Below are 22682 nucleotides of genomic sequence, written 5' to 3' on the forward strand. Positions count from 1 at the left end.
CTGTACTTCATTTCGAAATGTTCCTTTACAAAGAAAAATGTTGGAGTATTGCCCAATTTAATTCTCGCAACACTGCTAAAATGAATGATGTAGATATTTGTGTCAATGTTGTTGAGAAACAACTGAAGTTTTTAAGATCAAACAAAGCTCCAGGGCCTGATGCATTCCCTCTCAGATACTATACTGAATTTGCAGCTAAGTTAGGACCTCTTTTAACCACGATCTACAGTAGGTCCTTTGAACAAAAACCCATTCCCATTCGCTTGAATAAAGCGCAGGTCCCACCCATCTGCTAGAATCCTAGAACATATTCCGAGCCCAAACTAATGAGCTGTCTCAAATAGAATGACCTCCTCCATGCTAACCAGCAAGGATTCTGAAATCATTGATCAAGTGAAACTCAACTAGCACTTTTCTCACATGATATCTGGACAGCCGTTGACTTTCGAAAAATATTATACTCAGTTCCACATATATACTTACTATTGAGTATGATCATATGGCATATCAAGTATTTCTTGGTAGGGAGGACACAGCGTGTTATTTTGGATGGAGAGTTTTTGACAGATGTAGAAGTAACTTAGTGTGTGTCCCAGCAACCCTTGCTGTGTGTGTTGTATATAAATAACCTGGCTGACAATGTTAATAGCAACCTCAGAATTTTTGCAGGTGATGCAGTTTTCTGTAGTGAAGTACTGTCTGAAAGAAGCTACAGAAATATTCTGCCAGATCTTGGAAAGATTTCAAAGTTGCGCAAAGATTGACAAACATAAAATAGTGCACTTCACAAAATGAAAAGAGTAATAATCTATGACTTCAATTTCAATAAGTCTTGTTTGCAGTCTGTCAACACATACAAATACCTAGGCATAACAACATTTGGGTACAAAATATTTGATCTAGTGCATATCTGCAACAGAGGAATGTATTTATAGAATAAAAATCTGTTTCAGTTGCTAATAGTTTTCTTAATTTATTCCATGACAAGTTTCGAACCTTAAAGCTTATTCTTCAGGCCCCACCAAATAATTATGAAAACATAAGCAGGGATGGCTAGAGGACAAATGTAAGGACGTAGAGGCACATCTCACTAGGGGTAAGATTGATACTGCCTACAGGAAAATTAAAGAGACCTTTGGAGAAAGTAGAACCACCTGTATGAATATCAAGAGCTCAGATGGAAACCCAGTTCTAAGCAAAGAAGGGAAAACAGAAAGGTAGAAGGAGTATATAGAGGGTCTATACAAGGGTGATGTGCTTGAGGACAATATTATGGAAATGGAAGAGGATGTAGATTAAGATGAAATGGGAGATATGATAACTGCGTGAAGAGTTTGACAGAGCACTGAAAGACCTAAATCAAAACAAAGCCCTGGGAGTAGACAACATTCCATTAGAACTACTCACAGCCTTGGGAGAGCCAGCCTTGACAAATCTCTAACATATGGTGAGCAAGATGTATGAGACAGGCGAAATACCCTCAGACTTCAAGAAGAATGTAATAATTCCAATCCCAAAGAAAGCAGATGTTGACAGATGTGAAAATTACCGAACTATCAGTTTAATAAGCCATCGGTGCAAAATACTAATGCGAATTTTTTACAAATGAATGGAAAAACTGGTAGAAGTCGACCTCGGGGAAGATCAGTTTATATTCTGTATTAATATTGGAACACGTGAGGCAATACTGACACTACGACTTATCTTAGAAGATAAATTGAGGAAAGGCAAACCTACATTTCTAGAATTTGTAAATGTAGAAAAAGCTTTTGACAATGTTGACTAGAATACTCTCTTTCAAAACCTGAAGGTGGCGGGGGTAAAATACAGGGAGCGAAAGGCTATTTACAATTTTTACAGAAACCAGACACGTAACATGTATCCACGGGACATGTGGCCTGTAATTGAAGAAGTGTCATGATGATCTCTCCATTGGCAAAAGATTCCGGAATAGTCCCCCATTCGGGTCTCCGGGAGGGGACTGCCAAGGGGGAGGTTACCATGAGAAAAAGATTCAATAATCAACGAAAGGATAACGTTCTACGAGTCGGGGCATGGAATGTCAGAAGCTTGAACGTGGTAGGGAAACTAGAAAATCAGAAAAGGGAAAACAAAGGCTCAATCTAGATATGGTAGGGGTCAATGAAGTGAAGTGGAAGGAAGACAAGGATTTCTGGTCAGATGAGTATCGGGTAATATCAACAGCAGCAGAAAATGGTATAACAGGTGTAGGATTCGTTATGAATAGGAAGGTAGGGCAGAGGGTGTGTTACTGTGAACAGTTCAGTGACCGGGTTGTTCTAATCAGAATCGACAGCAGACCAACACCGACAACGATATTTCAGGTATACATGCCGACGTCGCAAGCTGAAGATGAACAGATAGAGGAAGTGTATGAGGATAGTGAAAGGGTAATGCAGTATGTAAAGGGGGACGAATATCTAATAGTCATGGGCGACTGGAATGCAGTTGTAGGGGAAGGAGTAGAAGAAAAAGTTACAGGAGAATATGGGCTTGGGACAAGGAATGAAAGAGGAGAAAGACTAATTGAGTTCTGTAACAAGTTTCAGCTAGTAATAGCGAATACCGTGTTCAAGAATCACAAGAGGAGGAGGTGTACTTGGAAAAGGCCGGGAGATACGGGAAGATTTCAATTAGATTACATCATGGTCAGACAGAGATTTCGAAATCAGATACTGGATTGTAAGGTGTACCCAGGAGCAGATATAGACTCAGATCACAATATAGTAGTGATGAAGAGTAGGCTGAAGTTCAAGACATTAGTCAGGAAGAATCAATACGCAAAGAAGTGGGATACGGAAGTACTAAGGAATGATGAGATACGTTTGAAGTTCTCTAACGCTATAGGTACAGCAATAAGGAATAGCGCAGTAGGCAGTACAGTTGAAGATGGATGGACATCCCTAAAAAGGGCCATCACAGAAGTTGGGAAGGAAAACATAGGTACAAAGAAGGTAGCTGCGAAGAAAACATGGATAACAGAAGAAATACTTCAGTTGATTGATGAAAGGAGGAAGTACAAACATGTTCCGGGAAAATCAGGAATACAGAAATACAAGTCGCTGAGGAATGAAATAAATAGGAAGTGCAGGGAAGCTAAGACGAAATGGCTGCAGGAAAAATGTGAAGACATCTAAAAAGATATGATTGTCGGAAGGACAGACTCAGCATACAGGAAAGTCAAAACAACCTTTGGTGACATTAAAAGCAACGGTGGTAACATTAAGAGTGCAACGGGAATTCCACTGTTAAATGCAGAGGAGAGAGCAGATAGATGGAAAGAATACATTGAAAGCCTCTATGAGGGTGAAGATTTGTCTGATGTGATAGAAGAAGAAACAGGAGTCGATTTAGAAGAGCTAGGGGATCCAGTATTAGAATCGGAATTTAAAAGAGCTTTGGAGGACTTACGGTCAAATAAGGCAGAAGGGATAGATAACATTCCATCAGAATTTCTAAAATCATTGGGGGAAGTGGCAACAAAACGACTATTCACGTTGGTGTGTAGAATATATGAGTCTGGCGACATACCATCTGACTTTCGGAAAAGCATCATCCACACAATTCTGAAGACGGCAAGAGCTGACAAGTGCGAGAATTATCGCACAATCAGCTTAACAGCTCATGCATCGAAGCTGCCTACAAGAATAATATACAGAAGAATGGAAAAGAAAATTGAGAATGCGCTAGGTGACAATCAGTTTGGCTTTAGGAAAAGTAAAGGGACGAGAGAGGCAATTCTGACGTTACGGCTAATAATGGAAGCAAGGCTAAAGAAAAATCAAGACACTTTCATAGGATTTGTCGACCTGGAAAAAGCATTCGACAATATAAAATGGTGCAAGCTGTTCGAGATTCTGAAAAAAGTAGGGGTAAGCTATAGGGAGAGACATGTCATATACAATATGTACAACAACCAAGAGGGAATAATAAGAGTGGACGATCAAGAACGAAGTGCTCGTATTAAGAAGGGTGTAAGACAAGGCTGTAGCCTTTCGCCCCTACTCTTCAATCTGTACATCGAGGAAGCAATGATGGAAATAAAAGAAAGGTTCAGGAGTGGAATTAAAATACAAGGTGAAAGGATATCAATGATACGATTCGCTGATGACATTGCTATCCTGAGTGAAAGTGAAGAAGAATTAAATGATCTGCTGAACGGAATGAACAGTCTAATGAGTACACTGTGTGGTTTGAGAGTAAATCGGAGAAAGACGAAGGTAATGAGAAGTAGTAGAAATGAGAACAGCGAGAAACTTAACATCAGGATTGACTGTCACGAAGTCAATGAAGTTAAGGAATTCTGCTACCTAGGCAGTAAAATAACCAATGACGGATGGAGCAAGGAGGACATCAAAAGCAGACTCGCTATGGCAAAAAAGGCATTTCTGGCCAAGAGAAGTCTACTAATATCAAATACCGGCCTTAATTTGAGGAAGAAATTTCTGAGGATGTACGTCTGGAGTACAGCATTGTATGGTAGTGAAACATGGACTGTGGGAAAACCGGAACAGAAGAGAATCGAAGCATTTGAGATGTGGTGCTATAGACGAATGTTGAAAATTAGGTGGATTGATAAGGTAAGGAATGAGGAGGTTCTACGCAGAATCGGAGAGGAAAGGAATATGTGGAAAACACTGATAAGGAGAAGGGACAGGATGATAGGACATCTGCTAAGACATGAGGGAATGACTTCCAAGGTACTAGAGGGAGCTGTAGAGGGCAAAAACTGTAGAGGAAGACAGAGATTGGAGTACGTCAAGCAAATAATTGAGGATATAGGTTGCAAGTGCTACTCTGAGATGAAGAGGTTAGCACAGGAAAGGAATTCGTGGCGGGCCGCATCAAACCAGTCAGTAGACTGATGATAAAAAAAAAAAAAAAAAAACAGAAACCAGATGGCAGTTATAAGAGTCGAGGGACATGAAAGGGAAGGAGTGGTTGGGAAGGGAGTGAGACAGGGTTGTAGCCCCTCCTCAATGCTATTCAATCTGTATATTGAGCAAGCAGTAAAGGAAACAAAAGAATAGTTCGGAGTAGGTATTACAATCCATGGAGAAGAAATAAAAACTTTGAGGTTTGCTGATGACATTGTAATTCTGTCAGAGACAGCAGGTGACTTGGAAGAGCAGTTGAACGGAATGGACAGCGTCTTGAAAGGAGGATGTAAGATAAACATCAACAAAAGCAAAACAAGGCTAATGGAATGTAGTCTAATTAAGTCAGGTGATGCTGAGGGAATTAGATTAGGAAATGATACATTTAAAGTAGTAGATGAGTTTTGCTGTTTGGAAAGCAAAATAACTGATGATGGTCGAAGTAGGAAAGGTATAAAATGTAGACTGGCAATGGCAGGGAAAGCGTTTCTGAAGAAGAGAAATTTGTTAACATCGAATGTAGATTTAAGTGTAAGGAAGTCGTTTCTGTAAGTATTTGTATAGAGTGTAGCCTTGTATGGAAGTGAAACATGGATGGTAAATAGTTTGGACTAGAAGAGAATAGGAGCTTTCAAAATGTGGTGCTACAGAAGAATGCTGAAGATTAGATGGGTAGATCACATAACTAATGAGGAGGTATTAAATAGAATTGGGGAGAAGAGGAGTTTGTGGCACAACTTGACAAGAAGAAGGGACTGGTTGGTAGGACATGTTCTGAGGCATCAAGGGATGACCAATTTAGTATTGGAGAGCAAAAATCATAGAGGGAGGCCAAGAGATGAATACACTAATCAGATTCAGAAGGATGTAGGTTGAAGCTTGCACAGGATAGAGTAGCATGGAGAGCTGCATCAAACCAGTCTCTCCACTGAAGACCACAACAACAACAACAACATCAACAACAACAAATGAGTGGCAGTTAGGCCTAGGCCATTCACTCAATGAGGATCACACCAACATCAAGCAAACACATTGGAGTGTAGAACCAGCAACCACAGCACCCGCTTAGGCAGCATGACATAGAAATAACACTGTAGTTGCTGGTCCTGTCTTCCCATGCATTTGCTTGATATTGGTGTGATCACCAATGACTGACTGGCTCAATAGCCTTCCATTTATATTTTCATAATTATTTGGTGGCACTTGAAAAATAAGCTTTAAGCTTCAAAACTAGTTGTAGAATAAATTAAGAAAATTACTAGCTACTGAAGCAAATTTTTAATCTATTAAGTTTCGGAGATATGAAGTGGAATGATAATGTAGACTCAGTCGTAGGTCAAGCAAGCAAGAGACTTCAGTTTATTGATACGACACTAGGGAAAGAGTAAGAAGACACTCTGTGAGAACTACGGAGGAATATAATGAAGGTTTATGAAAAGATAATTTTACAGAAAATTGGGAACAAGATACAACCACAATTAAGAGAATAATAACAAGGGTTTTTACCTAGAAGATGAGCTGTGGGTGTCATATTTACAGCTCACTAGCTAGTAGGAAAAAATGGGGATTTGGGATGACAATGTAGTTGCTTTCACAGTTATGAAAAGGTTTACTACACTTTTAAAAGGGAAGAGAGATGTCAAGATCTGGACAGATTGCAATTCAGAATCAGAAACATGTATAATGTCTGAATAGTGTAATAATAAATGAAAAATTGAGAATGGTTTAGAATAGAGAGAGGGATTCACCAAGGAAGTGTGCTCTCCCCAGTGCTCTTCAATGTAATCATGGACAACATTAGAAGGAAAGTTCACCAAGGGTCAACAGCAGATAATATGAAAATCATTGCATATGCAGATGACATGATGATTCAGGAAGAACAGCTAAATACCTGATGTAGGGTCATTGAAAAAGCAGGCATGTAAATAGGCTTAACATAAGTGAGGTACTTCAATCAGCAGGGCAAATGAAAAAAAAAGAAGGATGTAAGTAGTAATGGAAAAATTATTAGAGAAGTTGATGCTATTAAATATGTAGGAAGTTAGCTAACCAAGATAGGAAACAATAAGGAAGAAATTTCAGAGAGAATAGAAAATTGATTGAAATTTTGTTATTGTGTGTCAGACATAATTGGGGATTGGAAAATACCTACCTGAGCAAGAATCATGAGATACAAGTCATATTATCTACCAGTTTTGACTTAAGGACTGTTGGACTTGGACAAAGAAAGATCTGAGCAGAATAAAAGGAATCCTGTGTGAGACAAGAAGGGCAGGATAAGGAATGAAACTATACATTACACACTTCGGAGTAATCCCCTAAAAGAAACAATGGAAAGATATATGCTGAACTGGTTTGGCCAGATTAAGGGAATGGGACAAGAAAAACCACCAAGAAGGGCTCACAGGTGGACAGAACTGGAAGAAGACCACAAGCAAGATGGAGAACCAGGTAAAGAGGACTGCAGTGGAAGGAAACGTGAAAGGATAGACTGTGGAAGAAAAGAGAAGATTGAAAGAGGCTCTGTGAGTGACTGCATAAACAGAAACATTTCATGAAGGTGAAGAAGGCTTGGAAATACAATCATTCTAGAAAGGAGATTGCTTACAAAACACTCATGTGACCCATCGTAGAATGTTGCTCATATGTGGGACCCATACTAGATAGGACTAACGAGGTATATTGAATGTATACAGAGTAGTTAATAAATCAATCTAGAAGGCTAGAAGAGTATTTCTGTTTGAAAGAGCAGATATGTAGTTGTTAGTATCTGACTTAGATAATGAATTGCAATTATTTAGTCCCACTATGATGGACATAGAAGAATTGTGGGCAAAATTTAAACAGATTGTAAATTGTGCCATGAAAATGAATGTGGGTAATAAGTGGATTAAGGATGAAAAAGACCGACCATGGTTTAGTGACTATATTCGGAAAATGTTGAGAAAGCAAAGGCTGTTACATACTCGGTTCAAAAGAGAATGTGCAAGTGATAACAGGCAAAGGTTTAGTAGAGATTCATGCATCTGTGGAAAGATTTACTGTACATCAACTACCACTGTTTTACCTTAGCAAAAGATCTGGCTGAGAATATGAGAAAATTCTGGCTGTATGTAAAATCGCTAAGTGGGTCTAAGGCTTCCATCCAGTTACTTATTGACCAGTCTAGGATGGCAGTTGAAGATAGCAAAACAAAAACCGAAGTTTTAAATTCCATGTTTCAGAAATTGTTCATGCAGGAGAATCAACAAAAATACCATCATTTGGCCATTCCACAGAGTCTCATAAGGATAACATAGTAATAAGCATCCCTGGCATAGAGAATCACCTAAACTAGTTGAAAACGAATAAGTTTTCAAGTCCGAATGGAATCCCAGTTCAGTTTCACAAAGAGTACTCTATGGCATTCGCCCCCTACTTTGCTTTTATTTATTGCAAATCTCTCACCTAGCACAAAGCTCCAGGCAACAGGGCAGAAGCACAAATGACTCTTGTATACAATGAAGGGAAGAGAACAGACCAGTATCCTTAACATCAGTTTGCTGCAGAATTCTAGAATTTCTAGAGTCAACGAATGTCAGTGTCAATGAATCAGCATGGTTTTAGGCAGCACTGCTTGTGTGAAATTCTGCCCTTTTCTCAGATGACATACTGCAAAGTATGGATGAAGGGCAACAGCCAGATTCCTTGTTCTTAGATTTCTGGAAATCATTTGACACAGTACCCCACTGCAGACTGTTAACGAAGGTATGAGGATATGGGCTAGGTTCCCAGATATGGGAGGGGCTCAAAGACTTCTTAAGTAATAGAACCCATTACATTATCCTTGATGGTGAGTGTTCAACAGAGATGAGGGTATCGTCAGGAGTGCTGCAGGGGAGTGTGACAGGACCACTATTGTTTTCTATATACATAAATGATCTAGCAGAAGGCTGGGCAGCAATCTGCAGTTGTTTGCTGATAATTCTGTGGTGTATGGCAAGGTGTGAAAAATGAGTGACAGTGGATGACACAGGGTGAGATGGACAAAATTTCTGGTTGGTGTGATGAATGATAGTGAGCTCTAAATGTAAAAAGATGTTAGTTAATGCAGATGAATAGGAAAAACAAACCCATAATGTCTGGATACAGCATTAGTAGCATCCTGCTTGACACAGTCATGTCATTGAAATATCTGGGCATAATGTTGCAAAGTGGTATGAAATGGAACAAACATGTGAGGATTGTGGTAGGGAAGGCAAATGATCTACTTCGTATTATTTGGAGGATTTTGGGAAAGTGTGGTTCATCTGTAAAGGAAACCACATATAGGACACCAGTGCCACCTATTCTTGTGTAGTACTCCAGTGTTTGTGAACCACAACTGCTTGGATTAACAGAAAACATTGAAGCAGTTCAGAGGCATGCCACTAGATTTTTTACCTATAGGTTTGAACAGCATGCAGATGCTATGGAGTTGCTTTGGGAACTCAAATGAGAATCCCTAGCATGAAGGCAACATTCTTTTCGAGAAACACTATTGACACAATTTAAAGAACCAGCATTTGAAGCTGACTGCAGAAAGGTCCCACTGCCACCAGTGTATGTGTCACATAAGGACCATGAAGATAAGATACAAGAAATCGGTGCTCATACAGAGGCATATAGACAGTTGTCTTTTCTCCCTCTCTCAGCAACTGGGATGGGGAAGAAAATGACTTGTAGTGGTACAGGATACCAACCACCACACACTGTGTGGTGGCTTATGGAGTATGTGTGTAACTGTAGTTGTAGAAGGGTAGTACGAATGGTCACAGGTTTTTATGATTATGGAAGAATGTCATGGAGATGCTGAAGAAACTGAAGTTGCAGACATTTGGAGATAGACATGGAGTTTAAACATGTGGTGTGGGGTTGTGAACCATCAGCTCATAGGCCCTTTTTTTATATATGGAACACTGAACATTCACAAGTATCGCAGCCTCCTAACAGACCATCTTCCATGGATGTTAGAAGATGTTCCTATACAGACTCGGAGGAACATGTGGTACCAACATGATGGCCGTGCAGCCCATAGAGCCTGAAATACTACAGTATATATCATTCACAAAAATTTTCCATATTATTGGATTGGACACACAAAACTTGTGCTTTGGCTGGCCTGTTCCTTGGATTTGATGCCTGTAGACTTTTTTCTGTGGGGAAAGCTGAAAGACACTGTCTTCAGGGACATACTAACTACACCCGATGATATGCAACAACATATTACTGCGGCCTGCTTGGACATCTCCACTGAAATGCTAGCATGTGTGCAGTAGTCGTTGCTTACCAGACAGGAAGCGTGTATTCCCACTGTTAGTGGTCATTTTGAACACAACTTGTGATGGTCAGTTGTCTTGTTACTGGTCAGAATCCACATAACTAGTGTTGAACTTGTGTTGTTCTTTAGTGTGTGCTATCACAGGTATTCTACAAGTGTCAGTGTGGGAATTTTTCAAAATATGATATCTTATAAACAACTTGCACTAGAATCCTGAAACAAAGCCCACTGACATTCAAATTTACACTACTTTTAGTTTGTTAATGTCAATAGGCATTGTTTCATTTAGAAACTGTATGTTTGCACAAAGAATACATTTTATAAGTGTTATTTCTATCTGTTCATTGGCTAAAAATGGGAGCCCCTGATTATCCATCAATTCTGTGGAAACCACTCATCAATAGCACTAATATCTTGATCCGTGTGGCTGCCAACTTTGCTGTTTAAACAATACTGTGCACAGTAAACCTGAGAGTGTAGTCATCATTGCTTGGAAACCAATACACATCAGCAGCTTACCAAATCACATTGCAGACAGCATGGTGGGGCAGTGTCAGCAATCCTGTAAGCTACACTTGAATCTGTAGTGTATTATACTAAGTATGCCTGACTGTTAAGTGATGATATAAACTTGAAGGCATACAGTTGAAGCAGTATGGAATGACATATCCAAATATGTCATCCAAGCTCATTTCAACTTTGTGCCCAGCTGTGTTGGTCATTTTTGTTGCCCGTGGTGACAGCTACCCCAAAAGAGTTACCCCAAAATATAATACTGTGTGACATAAGTGAATGAAAATAAGCAAAGTAGACTAATTTTCATGTCAAACAATCACTTACTTCAGATATCGTTCGAATAGTAAAAATGGCAGCATTAGGTCTTTGAACAAGATCCTGAATGGGGGCTTTCCACGACAGCTTACTATCTACCTGAACACCTAGAAATTTGATCTGTTCAGTTTCACTAATCATATGCCCAGTCTGTGAAATTAAAACATCAGGTTTTGTTGAATTGTATGTTATAAACTGTAAAAACTGATTCTTACTGTGATTTAGCATTAGTTTATTTCCTACAAGCCATGAACTTAGGTCATGAACTGCACTATTTGAAACTGAGCCAGTGTTGCACACAACAGCTGGCCGGAGTGGCCGAGTGATTCTAGGCGCTACAGTCTGGAACCGCGCAACCGTCACAGTTGCAGGTTCGAATCCTGCCCCGGGCCTGGATGTGTGTGATGTCCTTAGGTTAGTTAGGTTTAAGTAGTTCTAGAGGACTGATGACCTCAGAAGTTAAGTCCCATAGTGCTCAGAGCCATTTGAACCATTTTTTTTGCACACAACATCCTTTATTACCAAGCTAGTGTCTTCATCGAACAGAAATATTTTAGAGGTACCCGTAATTCTAGAGGACATATAATTTATATTAATAAGGAACAAGAGTGGCCTCAAGACTGATTCCTGGGACACCCCCCCCCCCCCCCCCCATTTGACTTACTCCACTCAGGCCCAACATCACATCCATTCTCAACACCCTGAATAATGACCTTTTGCTGTCTGTTGTTAAAGTAAGAAGTGAACCAATTGTGAGCTACTCCCCATATTCCATAATGGTCCAACTTCTGGAGCAATATTTTGTGATCAACACTGCCAAATGCCTTAGTTAAATCAAAAAATTCTAAACCTTTTTTTTAATCCATCCAGTACCCCACAGAGAAAAGAGAATATAGTGTTTTCAGTTGTTAAATGACTTCTAAAGCCGAACTGTACATTTGATAGCAAATTATGTGATATGAAATGATCAATTATCCTTACATACACAGCATTTTCAATAACTTTAGCAAACACTGATGGATAGAAATAGATCTAAAATTGTCTACATTATCCCTTTCTTGTTTTTTTAAAGTGGCTTTACTACTGAGTACTTTAATCATTCAGGAAACTGGCCATTCTTAAAGGAAAATTTACAAATATGGCTAAGTACAGGGCTAACACATGCAGCGCAGTACTCTAATATCCTGCTATAGTCCTTCTGAGAGTCCTTCGTCTTCAGTGATTTAATTATTGACGCAATCTTCCCCTTGTCAGTATCACAGAGGAGTATTTCAGACATCAGTCTCAAAAAGGCATTTTCCAAGAGAGTTATATGATTCCCTGTAGAAACTAAGTTTTTATTTAACTCACCAGCACTATTCAGAAAATGATTGTTAAATACTGTACATATATCTGAGTTATCAGTAATAGAAATATTTTTACTATGAAGTGACTTTATATTGTCGAACTTGTGGTGCTAACCAGACACTTCCTTCACAACTGACCATATGGTTTTAATTTTATCTTGTGAATTAGCTATTCTATTTGCATACCACATACTCTTTGCCTTCCTAATAACATTTTTAAACACCTTACAATACTTTTTGTGATGGGCTACTGTAGCTTGATTGTGACTACTTCTAACGTTTTGATATAGTTCCCACTTTGTTCTACATGATGTCCTTATCCCACTAGTCAGCCACCCAGGCTGCCTTTTACTGCTAGTGTCCTGTTTAGAACGTTCTAATGGAAAGCAACTCTCTAAGAGCGTGAGAAATGTATTAAGGAAAGCATTATATTTGTCATCTATGTTATCATTACATAGACATCTTGCTACTCTTGTTCCTTAATGAGGTTTAAAAAACTCTCTATTGCAATTGGATTAGCTTTCCTACATAACTTGTAATTAATGTGACATTTTTTTGTGTGCAAAACCCTTTTAGTGTTAAAGTTTGTGCATCATGGTCTGAAAGGTCATCCATCCTTTTACTAACAGAATGCCCATCTAGTAATGAAGAATAAATAAAAATATTGTCTATGGCTATGCTACTGTTCTCCTGCACCATAGCTGGAAAAAGCACAATCTGCATCAGATCATATGAGTTTAGGAGATTTACCAACATCCTTTTTCTTGCACAATCATATACAAAATTAATATTGAAGTCAGCACATATAACTAATTTCTGGTACTTCCTTTATAGTGAACCAAGAACCCTCTCTAGCTTGAGCAGAAACGCTCTGAAGTCAGAGTTAGGGAACATATAAACAACAACAGTTAGAAGTTTAGTTTCATTAAATTCAACTGCCCCTACACAACATTCAAATATCTGTTCTGTGCAGTGCCGTGATACGTCTGTGGACTCAAAAGGAATACTGTTTCTTACGTACACGGCCACTCCCCCACTCCCCAAGGAACTCCTTGAGAAACAGCCAGCTAATCTGAATCATGGTAAATGAAGCCTCTGAATTGTTCTGTTTGTATATGAACTGTTTACCATCCAAGTTTCACATCTGTATGAGGCTATGCTCCAGACTAATACATATAGAAAAGACTTCCTAACATCTTGTTGGTAAATTTCTCTTTCCCATACATACTTTTCTTGTTGTTGCCAGTCTGCATTTTATATCCTCTCTACTTTGGTCATCTTCAGTTATTATGCTGCCCAAATTACAAAACTCAGCTTCTGCATTTAGTGTCACTTTTGCTAACATAAATCCTCAGACTCACCCAATGTAATCCAGCTACATTCCATTTCCATCGTTTTACTCATGTTGATATTTATCTTATAACCATGCATATAGTTTAGGAGTGATGGTAACAACCCATCAAACAGTAGAGGCATGGAATTGTCAACAGGAACATAAACGCACAAACGAGACTGAAAGTTTGTTAGCTAGAGGACACACACACACACACACACACACACACACACACACACACACACACACACTTGACATTTAATTAATTAGTTAGTACGTGTTCCATTGATTAATCTAGCGGTAACCATTATGAATTGGAATGTTTCAGGTGCATAAGAAATACACACATGAATCAAGGGCCTTATTATTATTATTATTTTAAAGCTTAAATTTTTATTACCTACTCCATTCCTGTAAATGGCACAAAATGCATGTATTATACATATAAATTTATTTATTCCTATTCAAGAATTCGTCTATGGTGTAGAAGGAGTTGTCAAAGACATATGATTTCAATTTATTTTTGAAACTATTACTGCTGTCTGTCAGACATTTTATTTCATCTAGTAATGAATCAAAAAGCTTTACAGCAGCATATTTTACCCCTTTCTGTGCCAAAGATAGGTTAAGTAGAGGGTAGTGTAAGTCTTTCTTTCTTCTGGTATTATAATCATGAATGTCACTGTTGCTTTCAAACTGGTCCACCTTGTTGAGAACAAATTTCATTACTGAGTAAATATACTGTGAGGCTGCTGTAAGAATTCCTAACCTTTTAAACAGGTGCCTACAAGATGTACGACTATGAGCCCCACACATTATTCTAATCACTTTCTTTTGAGCAGTGAATGCTTTTATCTTAAGTGTTGAGTTACCCCAAAGTATTATTCCATATGATATCAGGATGTGAAAGTATGCAAAGTATGTTAGATTACTAATTTCTGTATCTTCAAAATTGGCAATTATTCTGATTACAAAAGTTGCTGAACCTAGTCACTTTAGGAGATTCAAAATATGAATTTTCCAATTAAGATAGTCATGTATATGTACACCCAAAAACTTAGTATGCTCTACCCTGGCTACTGACTTCTATTGATGTGTTATATTTATTGAAGGAACTGTACTCCCTGTAGGAGAAAATTAGTACATGTGTTTTTTCAAAGTTCAGAGCAATCCCAGTCTTAGATAGCCAATTAATAACTTTTCCAAAGACATTATTTGTATCATTTTCTATTGGAGATTCTTTGACTGGATTAGTAATTATACTTGGATCATCTGCAAACAGTGTCACTTTATCATCTTGTTTCAGATAAGAAGGTAGGTCATTCACATATATATCGAGAACAGAATAGGACCCATGATTGAACCCTGTGGAACACTTAATGTAATTTCACCCCAGTTAGATGAAGTGGCAAACTTCCTTAAATCACTTAAACCATATAAAGAAACTTCTTGCTTCCTGTTCTGTAGTTACAACTTAAACCACTCATATGCTGTTCCATTTCTACCATAGAATTGTAATTTCTGTAACATAATGACATGGTTCACACAATCAAATGCTCTGGATAAGTCACAGAAAGTTCCTGTTGGTGACATTTTACTATTTAAAGACTCTATTATGTGGACAGTGAAATTGTATATTGCTGTCTCAGGGGAACAGCATTTTTGAAATCTGAACTGTGATTTACTAAGTATCCCATTACTGTTGAGATGGCTAACCACTCTTAAGTACATTACTTTCTTGATGATTTTTGTAACTACTGTAAAAATGGATACTAGCCTGGCAGTCCTGGAGTTGTCAGTGCCTCTACTGTTCAGTGAGCTGTTTTACTTTTAAGTTATTTACACTCCACCAGAACTTTCCTTTGCTGTGTTTATCTTATAACCTCCTTTCAATACACTATCCATTCTGTTCAAGCCCAAGTCATTTGCAATCTGTGACAGGATTACAATGCCAGTTAAATTCCCTTTCCAAATTTCTTCTTGGTTTTCTTCACATGGTGCTCAATGTACAGATTGGAAAGCATCTTGGACAGGCTCACTCCATCCTCAACTACTGCCTCCTTTTCATATCCTTTGACTCTTGCAACTGCTGTTTGGTTTCTCTACAAGTTATGGATAACGTCTCATTCCCTGTATTTTATCCCAGCAGCATCTCAAAGAGAGTATTCCAGTCAACATTGTCAAAAACTTTCTCTAAATGTACAAATGCAATAAATGTACGTTTGCCTTTCTTCAATCTTTCTTTTGGGATAATTGTAGTGTCAATATTGTCCATGTGTTCCTACATTTCTCTGTAATCCAAAGTGATTATCTCAAAGTTGGCTTCCGCTAGTCCTTCCATTTGTCTATAAATAGTTATCATTATTTTGCAACCATTTTATTAAAATGATGGTTGAGTAATATTCATACCTGTCTGTACCTATCTTCTTTTGAAATGAATTAGTTACATCCTTCTTGAATTCTGAGAATGCTGCTTCTGCCTTACATATATTGCATACAAGATGGTGTAATTTTATTGTGGCTGGCTTCCCAAGGATTTCTGTACCTCTGAGGTAGTACTGTCTACCCCAGGACCTTGTTCAACTTTGGTCTTTCAGTGATGTGTCAAATTCTTCCATATCTGTCATCCCATCTTCATCTACTTCCTCTCCCCTTTCTATAATGGTATCTACAAGTTTATTTCTCTTATGTAGCCTTTCCTTATATTCTTTCCATCTTTCAGGCTTATGTTCTTTCCTTAGTACTTGCTTGCCATCTGAGCCCTGGATATTCCTGCTGTTTCATCTCTTTTCCCATAGGCAGCATCCATATTTCCCATAGTCAGGCATGCTTCGACAGTTTTCCAGTTCTGCTCTATCCATTCCTTGCTTTGTCCTGGTGCACTTCCTGCCAATTTCATCTAGAGACACCTGTATTCCCTTTTGCCTGCTTCATTTGATTCATTTAGTACTTTCTCCTTTTGTCAATTAATTTCAGTATCTTGTGTATTTCCCAAGGATTTCTTGTGATAGTTGTTTTTTTATCTATTTGAGTATCTGCTACCTCTGGTTTACCATCTCTCAAATCTCCCCATTCATCTTCTGTAGTATTCCCTTCCCCTGTTCAAGTCAATAGTTGCCTAATGACCCTTCAACACACTTAGCCTCTCTTTCTTTCAACTTGTTCAGTTCTCATGTCCTTAATTTCCTACCTTCCTGCAACTTTTCTTTATTTCCTTCCATCCACTTGATCTCAGGCCTGAATAATATATTTTTAGTTGACAATAGTATAAATCTTTTCTTATGTGTTAACACTTTACTTTTCTAATCTATAGAGGTTTCTCGACAATACCATATGTTGCTGATCTACACTTGTTTGTGACTCCCTAGCATCACATTGTTCAAAACTTTGCTGACATCAGTGGGCAAGTAAGCAGTGTTTTAAAGGCTGGCATGAGTGTTATCTTTTGTCATTGATAAATTTATGTGTGTTATTGGAGTGTTCTGGGTGGCATATAAGTAATGGATAGAGTGAAGGTAACAATTCAACCGTAGTTGAGGTTCTGAGTGGTATAGAGACATAAAGAATGCTGTTTGTAGGCCTTCAGACGATGTTCTCCTTCAGAGCTATCTTGTACGGATTACGCATAGGTATACATGTGTATGGCTTCATTGTCTCAGCCAATTGCATTGTACAAGCACTGCATCTCTCACCCATTCAAGATACAGTGCTGCTGTTATGTTGTTGTTGAGGACACTGTAGCCATGCAGGTATTTCACTATGTGAGCATCTATATTCTGTACTAGTTAGCTCGTAAGGGGGCTTCATCCAAAAGCTCAGCAACATTTTCAGTCTTGTTTATTTGCTCAACTGTGTAGTGAGTTGTTACCTTTGTATCTTCCGTAATGTATATACATCTAACAATGGTACAAATGAATCTGGGATATTTCATTGTGGGTCCCATTGCTCTCTGTCTGCAAATATGAGTGATTGTTCATTCACAGGTTACTGGCTTAATCTTTCCTTTCTAGAGGTGCTGTGGGCCTAACAATTTCTTCCTAGAAATTATTCATATTTCTCTTCAAAATGGTTCAAATGGCTCTGAGCACTATGGGACTCAACTACTGAGATCATCAGTCCCCTAGAACTTGGAACTACTTAAACCTAACTAACCTAAGGACATCACACACATCCATGCCTGAGGCAGGATTCGACTGTAGCGCCTAGAACTGCTCGGACACCAGCGGCCGGATTATTTCTCTTCTCTGGTGCATTAAGTGCCATGCCATTATTATATCTACATCACCCACTTGTAATGACCAAACAGCACCTCTAAGCTACAGTTCAGCTGCAAAGTTATTGCCACAGTGAATGTGTGTTCAGCACTGACAGATCTATGCTACATGATTCCATTTTATGGTTGGACATACCAGTGAAGAGCCCACCTTTACTTCTGTGTATTACTTGGACAATATTTCCAGTGTAAACAGTTCTAGTCACGTCATTGGTCTGAAGATATTTAACGCCTGAAGTAAGAGAATCTACAGATAGATATTGCAATAATGCATAATTTTAATTAAACAGTAGTATGCAAATTTACCATTATCATGTGAATGTAATTTTTGTAACTTTCTTTAGAGAGTTTGTACATTTATGTATAAGCAGTGAGAGTGGAATGATGTGCATACTAAGATAAGTTATTTGTGTCCAGATAACCATAGCAGATAAACAGTATTATTATATTAATCAATACAAATTGTTATAGTGTATTATACCTGGCTACTTTCTTTTCAGATTGTTGGGGCATCTTTACTGTGCAGAAGCTCTTATACTTCTCGACAAGATTTCTGAAGCTGTTGAACATCTGCAGCCAGACTGTGTGAAGGATTTGTCCCTTATTTCACCAGCTGTAGAAAAGGAAGGTGAAAAGGATAAATATGATGTAATGACTGACCAGTCAAAACCATTAAAACGTAAGTTGGAATGTTACAGCAGTACCTGTAAACGTCCATATCAATAACCTAAGAAAAGTAACACAGCTTTTTACTGGGGTACTTCAGTACATGTTAATGAAACATAACTCTGGATTGTGGGACATTCATGCAACGTTATGCTGTATTTAGTAAAATATGTCAGCATTTTGCATATGACTAAATCTAATCTTCTTGATTTTCTTGCTGTAAAGACAATAATATGCAGATAGAGTACACTTGCTTCTTTTTTGTGGAGATATTTTTTGTGTTAATATTTACTTTTGCTGAGAGAGTGGGCATGTACTTTTCATGTTGCAAGTTCTTTTCCAAAATTCTCAGTCTGTTTCCAACAGAACTGTCAGTCCAAAAATTTGTGTTGTTGGAATTCCATATTGATCGTTCATCATCAACTGAGATTATCATTATCATATTCAGTTGTGATCTACACCATTTTCTTGAACCATTTGATTAATGGCAGACTTCCAGGTGTTCTGTGGAGTTGTTGTTTCCATTTTATGCACAATATTATGATGACCGACCTGTCCATCTACTTCAGATGCTGCAAGTTTTAGTGTTGTGCTGCTTGAGGCTTTCCCGGCACTGCATCCGCTTGATAGGTTCCCGGGAATTATGCCAGATAATATTGTAGAAACCGCACAATACTTCAGCGAGACAACTGCCCGCCATCTTTAGGTGCTACTGTCGCGTCGCTGAGAAGCTCGCAAATTTATATGCTGCCTTTCTAGAACAGCTCAGGTGCCAGCAGAGCATAATGTCATCAAAGACCAATCGTAGACAGCGTCGAATACCAGAGCCCTCTGCTGGAGAAACGGGTCGCAGTCTGCGGAAGCATAAAAATGCAACCAGGAGTGATGGACCCCGTTCGCGCGCGCGAGCTGTAGGCGCGCGATTTAAGCATCTGCGCTAAGGCTTCCCATCTGCGTTGACTCGGTGCAGTTGCTACTCTGTGGCTGACGATTCCTTAGTGCCACCAAGGCTGGCTCCCAGGCTTTGCTCAGGTGAAACCCCATGTCTCTGTTTATTAGATCACTGCTTCTACGTATTTCGACCGCCTCTTTGATGATAGAGTCCCAGTATGTGGAAGCATGCGAGAGGATCTTGGTTTCTTCATAATTCATGCCGTGTCCCGTGTCAAGGCAGTGTTCAGCAACCGCAGATTTCTCTGGCTGACCCAACCTCGTGTGACGTTTATGTTTGTCGCGTCTGCCTTTGACCGTACGACACGTCTGGCCAATATAAGACTTCCCACATTGGCATGGGATTTTGTATATTCCTGGTCTCCTCAGGCCGAGGTTGTCTTTAACAGAGCCCAGCATTGATTGAATTCATGCTGGAGGCCGGAAAACACATTTAATCCGGTATTTCTTGAAAATTCTGCCCATCTTAAAAGACACGCCACCGACATATGGTAGAAAAACCAACCCCGTGGTGTTCTCTGCTTCTTCAGGTTGTTCTTGAGGTTTGCTGGTCCTGACATCTTAGTAAGAATGCGAGAGAGCACAACAGTCTCTCCCTTTTCTTGCGGAGTTTATCGAACTCACGAACTGTGTTGACCATCTCCTCCCCCTAGAGGTACCAGATGTGCTGTTTGAGGCTTTCCCGGCGCTGTATCTGCTTGATAGGTTACCGGGAATTATGCCGGATAATATTGTTGAAACCGCACAATATTTCAGCGAGACAACTGCCTGTCATCTTCAGGTGCTACTGTTGCGTCGCTGAGAAGCTCGCCCCTACGGGGAGGAGATGTTCAACACAGTTTGTGAGTTTGATAAACTCCGCAACAAAAGCGAGAGACTGTTGTGCTCTCTCGCGTTCTTACTGAGATGTCGCGACCATCAAACTACACCGACTTTCGCTAAGTTTACCCATTATGTGGACTCTGCAGCGGCCAGGAGAATTGAACAACAAGCAAGCAGATCACTGGTGAGAGAAAGAATCCATTATACTAGACGAGTATTAGACCAAGTCTCCAGAAGCCTGCTCTCACTTCATTTGAAGATCTCGTCGTGTCTGTGAGCAGATTCCTGCGAGTGGGTGGGTAGCTCTACTTGGGCGCTTTCGGACTGGGTGCGGCAACAAATCACGGCGCGTCAAACTTCTAAGTTCCAACGCCTTACACACCGGTCATTGCAAGAAGAAAAATTTAGCGGATGGACTGTGTTTAATCTCACAGATAAATCACTGAGTGACGCTGCAATGTCAGTGTTAGGAAAGGGACTTAATTTTGCGCCTACTCCCAAGACCTTGCCCATCAAGGAGTTCATCAGTGCCACTGAACAAGGTGTTTTAAGACTTACAAATGCAGCACCGGGAAAGCCTCAAACAGCACATCTGGTACCTCTACGGGGAGGAGATGGTCAACACAGTTCGTGAGTTCGATAAACTCCGCAAGAAAAGGGAGAGACTGTTGTGCTCTCTCGCGTTCTTACTAAGATGTCAGGACCAGCAAACCTCAAGAACAACCTGAAGAAGCAGAGAACACCACGGTGTTGGTTTTTCTACCACATGTCGGTGGCAGAATTTTCAAGAAATACCAGATTAAATGTGTTTTCCGGCCTCCAGCATGAGTTCAATCAATGCTGGGCTCTGTTAGAGACAACCTCGGCCTGAGGAGACCAGGAATACATAAAATCCCATGCCAATGTGGGAAGTCTTATATTGGCCAGACGTGTTGTACGGTCAAAGACAGACGCGACAAACATAAACGTCAGACGAGGTTGGGTCAGCCAGAGAAATCTGCGGTTGCTGAACACTGCCTTGACACGGGACACGGCATGAATTATGAAAAAACCAAGATCCTCTCGCATGCTTCCACATACTGGGAGTCTGTCATCAAAGAGGCGGTCGAAATACGTATAAGCAGTGACCTAATAAACAGAGACATGGGGTTTCACCTGAGCAAAGCCTGGGAGCCAGCCTTGGCGGCACTAAGGAATCGTCAGCCACAGATTAGCAACCGCACCGAGTCAACGCAGATGGGAAGCCTTAGCGCAGATGCTTAAATCGCGCGCCTACAGCTCGCATGCGCAAACGGGGTCCGTCGCTCCCGGCCACATTTTCTAGCGCCGCGGAACACTTCCGCAGACTGCGACCCGTTTCTCCAGCAGAGTGCTCTGGTATTCGATGCTGTCTACGATTGGTCTTCGATGACGTTATGCCCCGCTGGCACCTGCGCTGTTCTAGAAAGCCAGCATATAAATTTGCGAGCTTCTCAGCAACGCGACAGTAGCACCTGAAGATGGCGGGCAATTGTCTCGCTGAAATATTGTGCAGTTTCTACAGTATTATCTGGCGTAATTCCCGGGAACTTATCAAGCAAGTTTTACTATTTGTATTCGGTGGCTGTATTACAACCCGTTGTTGTTGTGGGTCTTCAGTCCTGAGACTGGTTTCATGTAGCTCTCCATGCTACTCTATCCTGTGCAAGCTGCTTCATCTCCCAGTGGCTGCCGCAACCTACATCCTTCTGAATCTGCTTAATGTATACCTCTCTTTGTCTCCCTCTACGATTTTTACCCTCCACACTGCCTTCCAATACTAAATTTGTGATCCCTTGATGCCTCAGAACAAGTCCTACCAACCAATCCCTTCTTCTAGTCAAGTTGTGCCACAAACTCCTCTTCTCCCCAATCCTATTCAGAACCTCCTCATTAGTTATGTGATCTACCTATCTAATCTTCAGCATTCTTCTGTAGCACCACATTTCAAAAGCTTCTATTCTCTTCTTGTCCAAACTATTTATCGTCCATGTTTCACTTCCATACATGGCTACACTCCATACAAATACTTCAGAAATGTCTTAAATCTATACTCGATGTTAACAAATTTCTCTTCTTCAGAAACGCTTTCCTTGCCATTGCCAGTCTACATTTTATATCCTCTCTACTTCGACCATCATCAGTTACTTTGCTCCCCAAATACCAAAACTCCTTTACTACTTTAAGTGTCTCATTTCCTAATCTAATTCCCTCAGCATCACTCGACTTAATTCGACTACATTCC

At 39.7% G+C, this 22682-nt stretch overlaps 1 protein-coding gene across 2 annotated transcripts in view; it reads left to right on the forward strand.

Annotated features, from left to right (window-relative positions):
* The window catches only part of LOC124798480 (CCR4-NOT transcription complex subunit 10-B), a 161524-nt gene that overhangs the window by 91060 nt on the left and 47782 nt on the right, over positions 1–22682 (forward strand). For both annotated transcript variants that reach the window (XM_047261916.1, XM_047261917.1), the window contains exon 10: positions 18481–18659. In XM_047261916.1, the coding sequence (XP_047117872.1) occupies positions 18481–18659 (179 nt within the window). The remainder of the gene's footprint in view (positions 1–18480; positions 18660–22682) is intronic.

Source organism: Schistocerca piceifrons, chromosome 5, assembly GCF_021461385.2.
Source record: "Schistocerca piceifrons isolate TAMUIC-IGC-003096 chromosome 5, iqSchPice1.1, whole genome shotgun sequence".
Classification (NCBI taxonomy): domain Eukaryota; kingdom Metazoa; phylum Arthropoda; class Insecta; order Orthoptera; family Acrididae; genus Schistocerca; species Schistocerca piceifrons.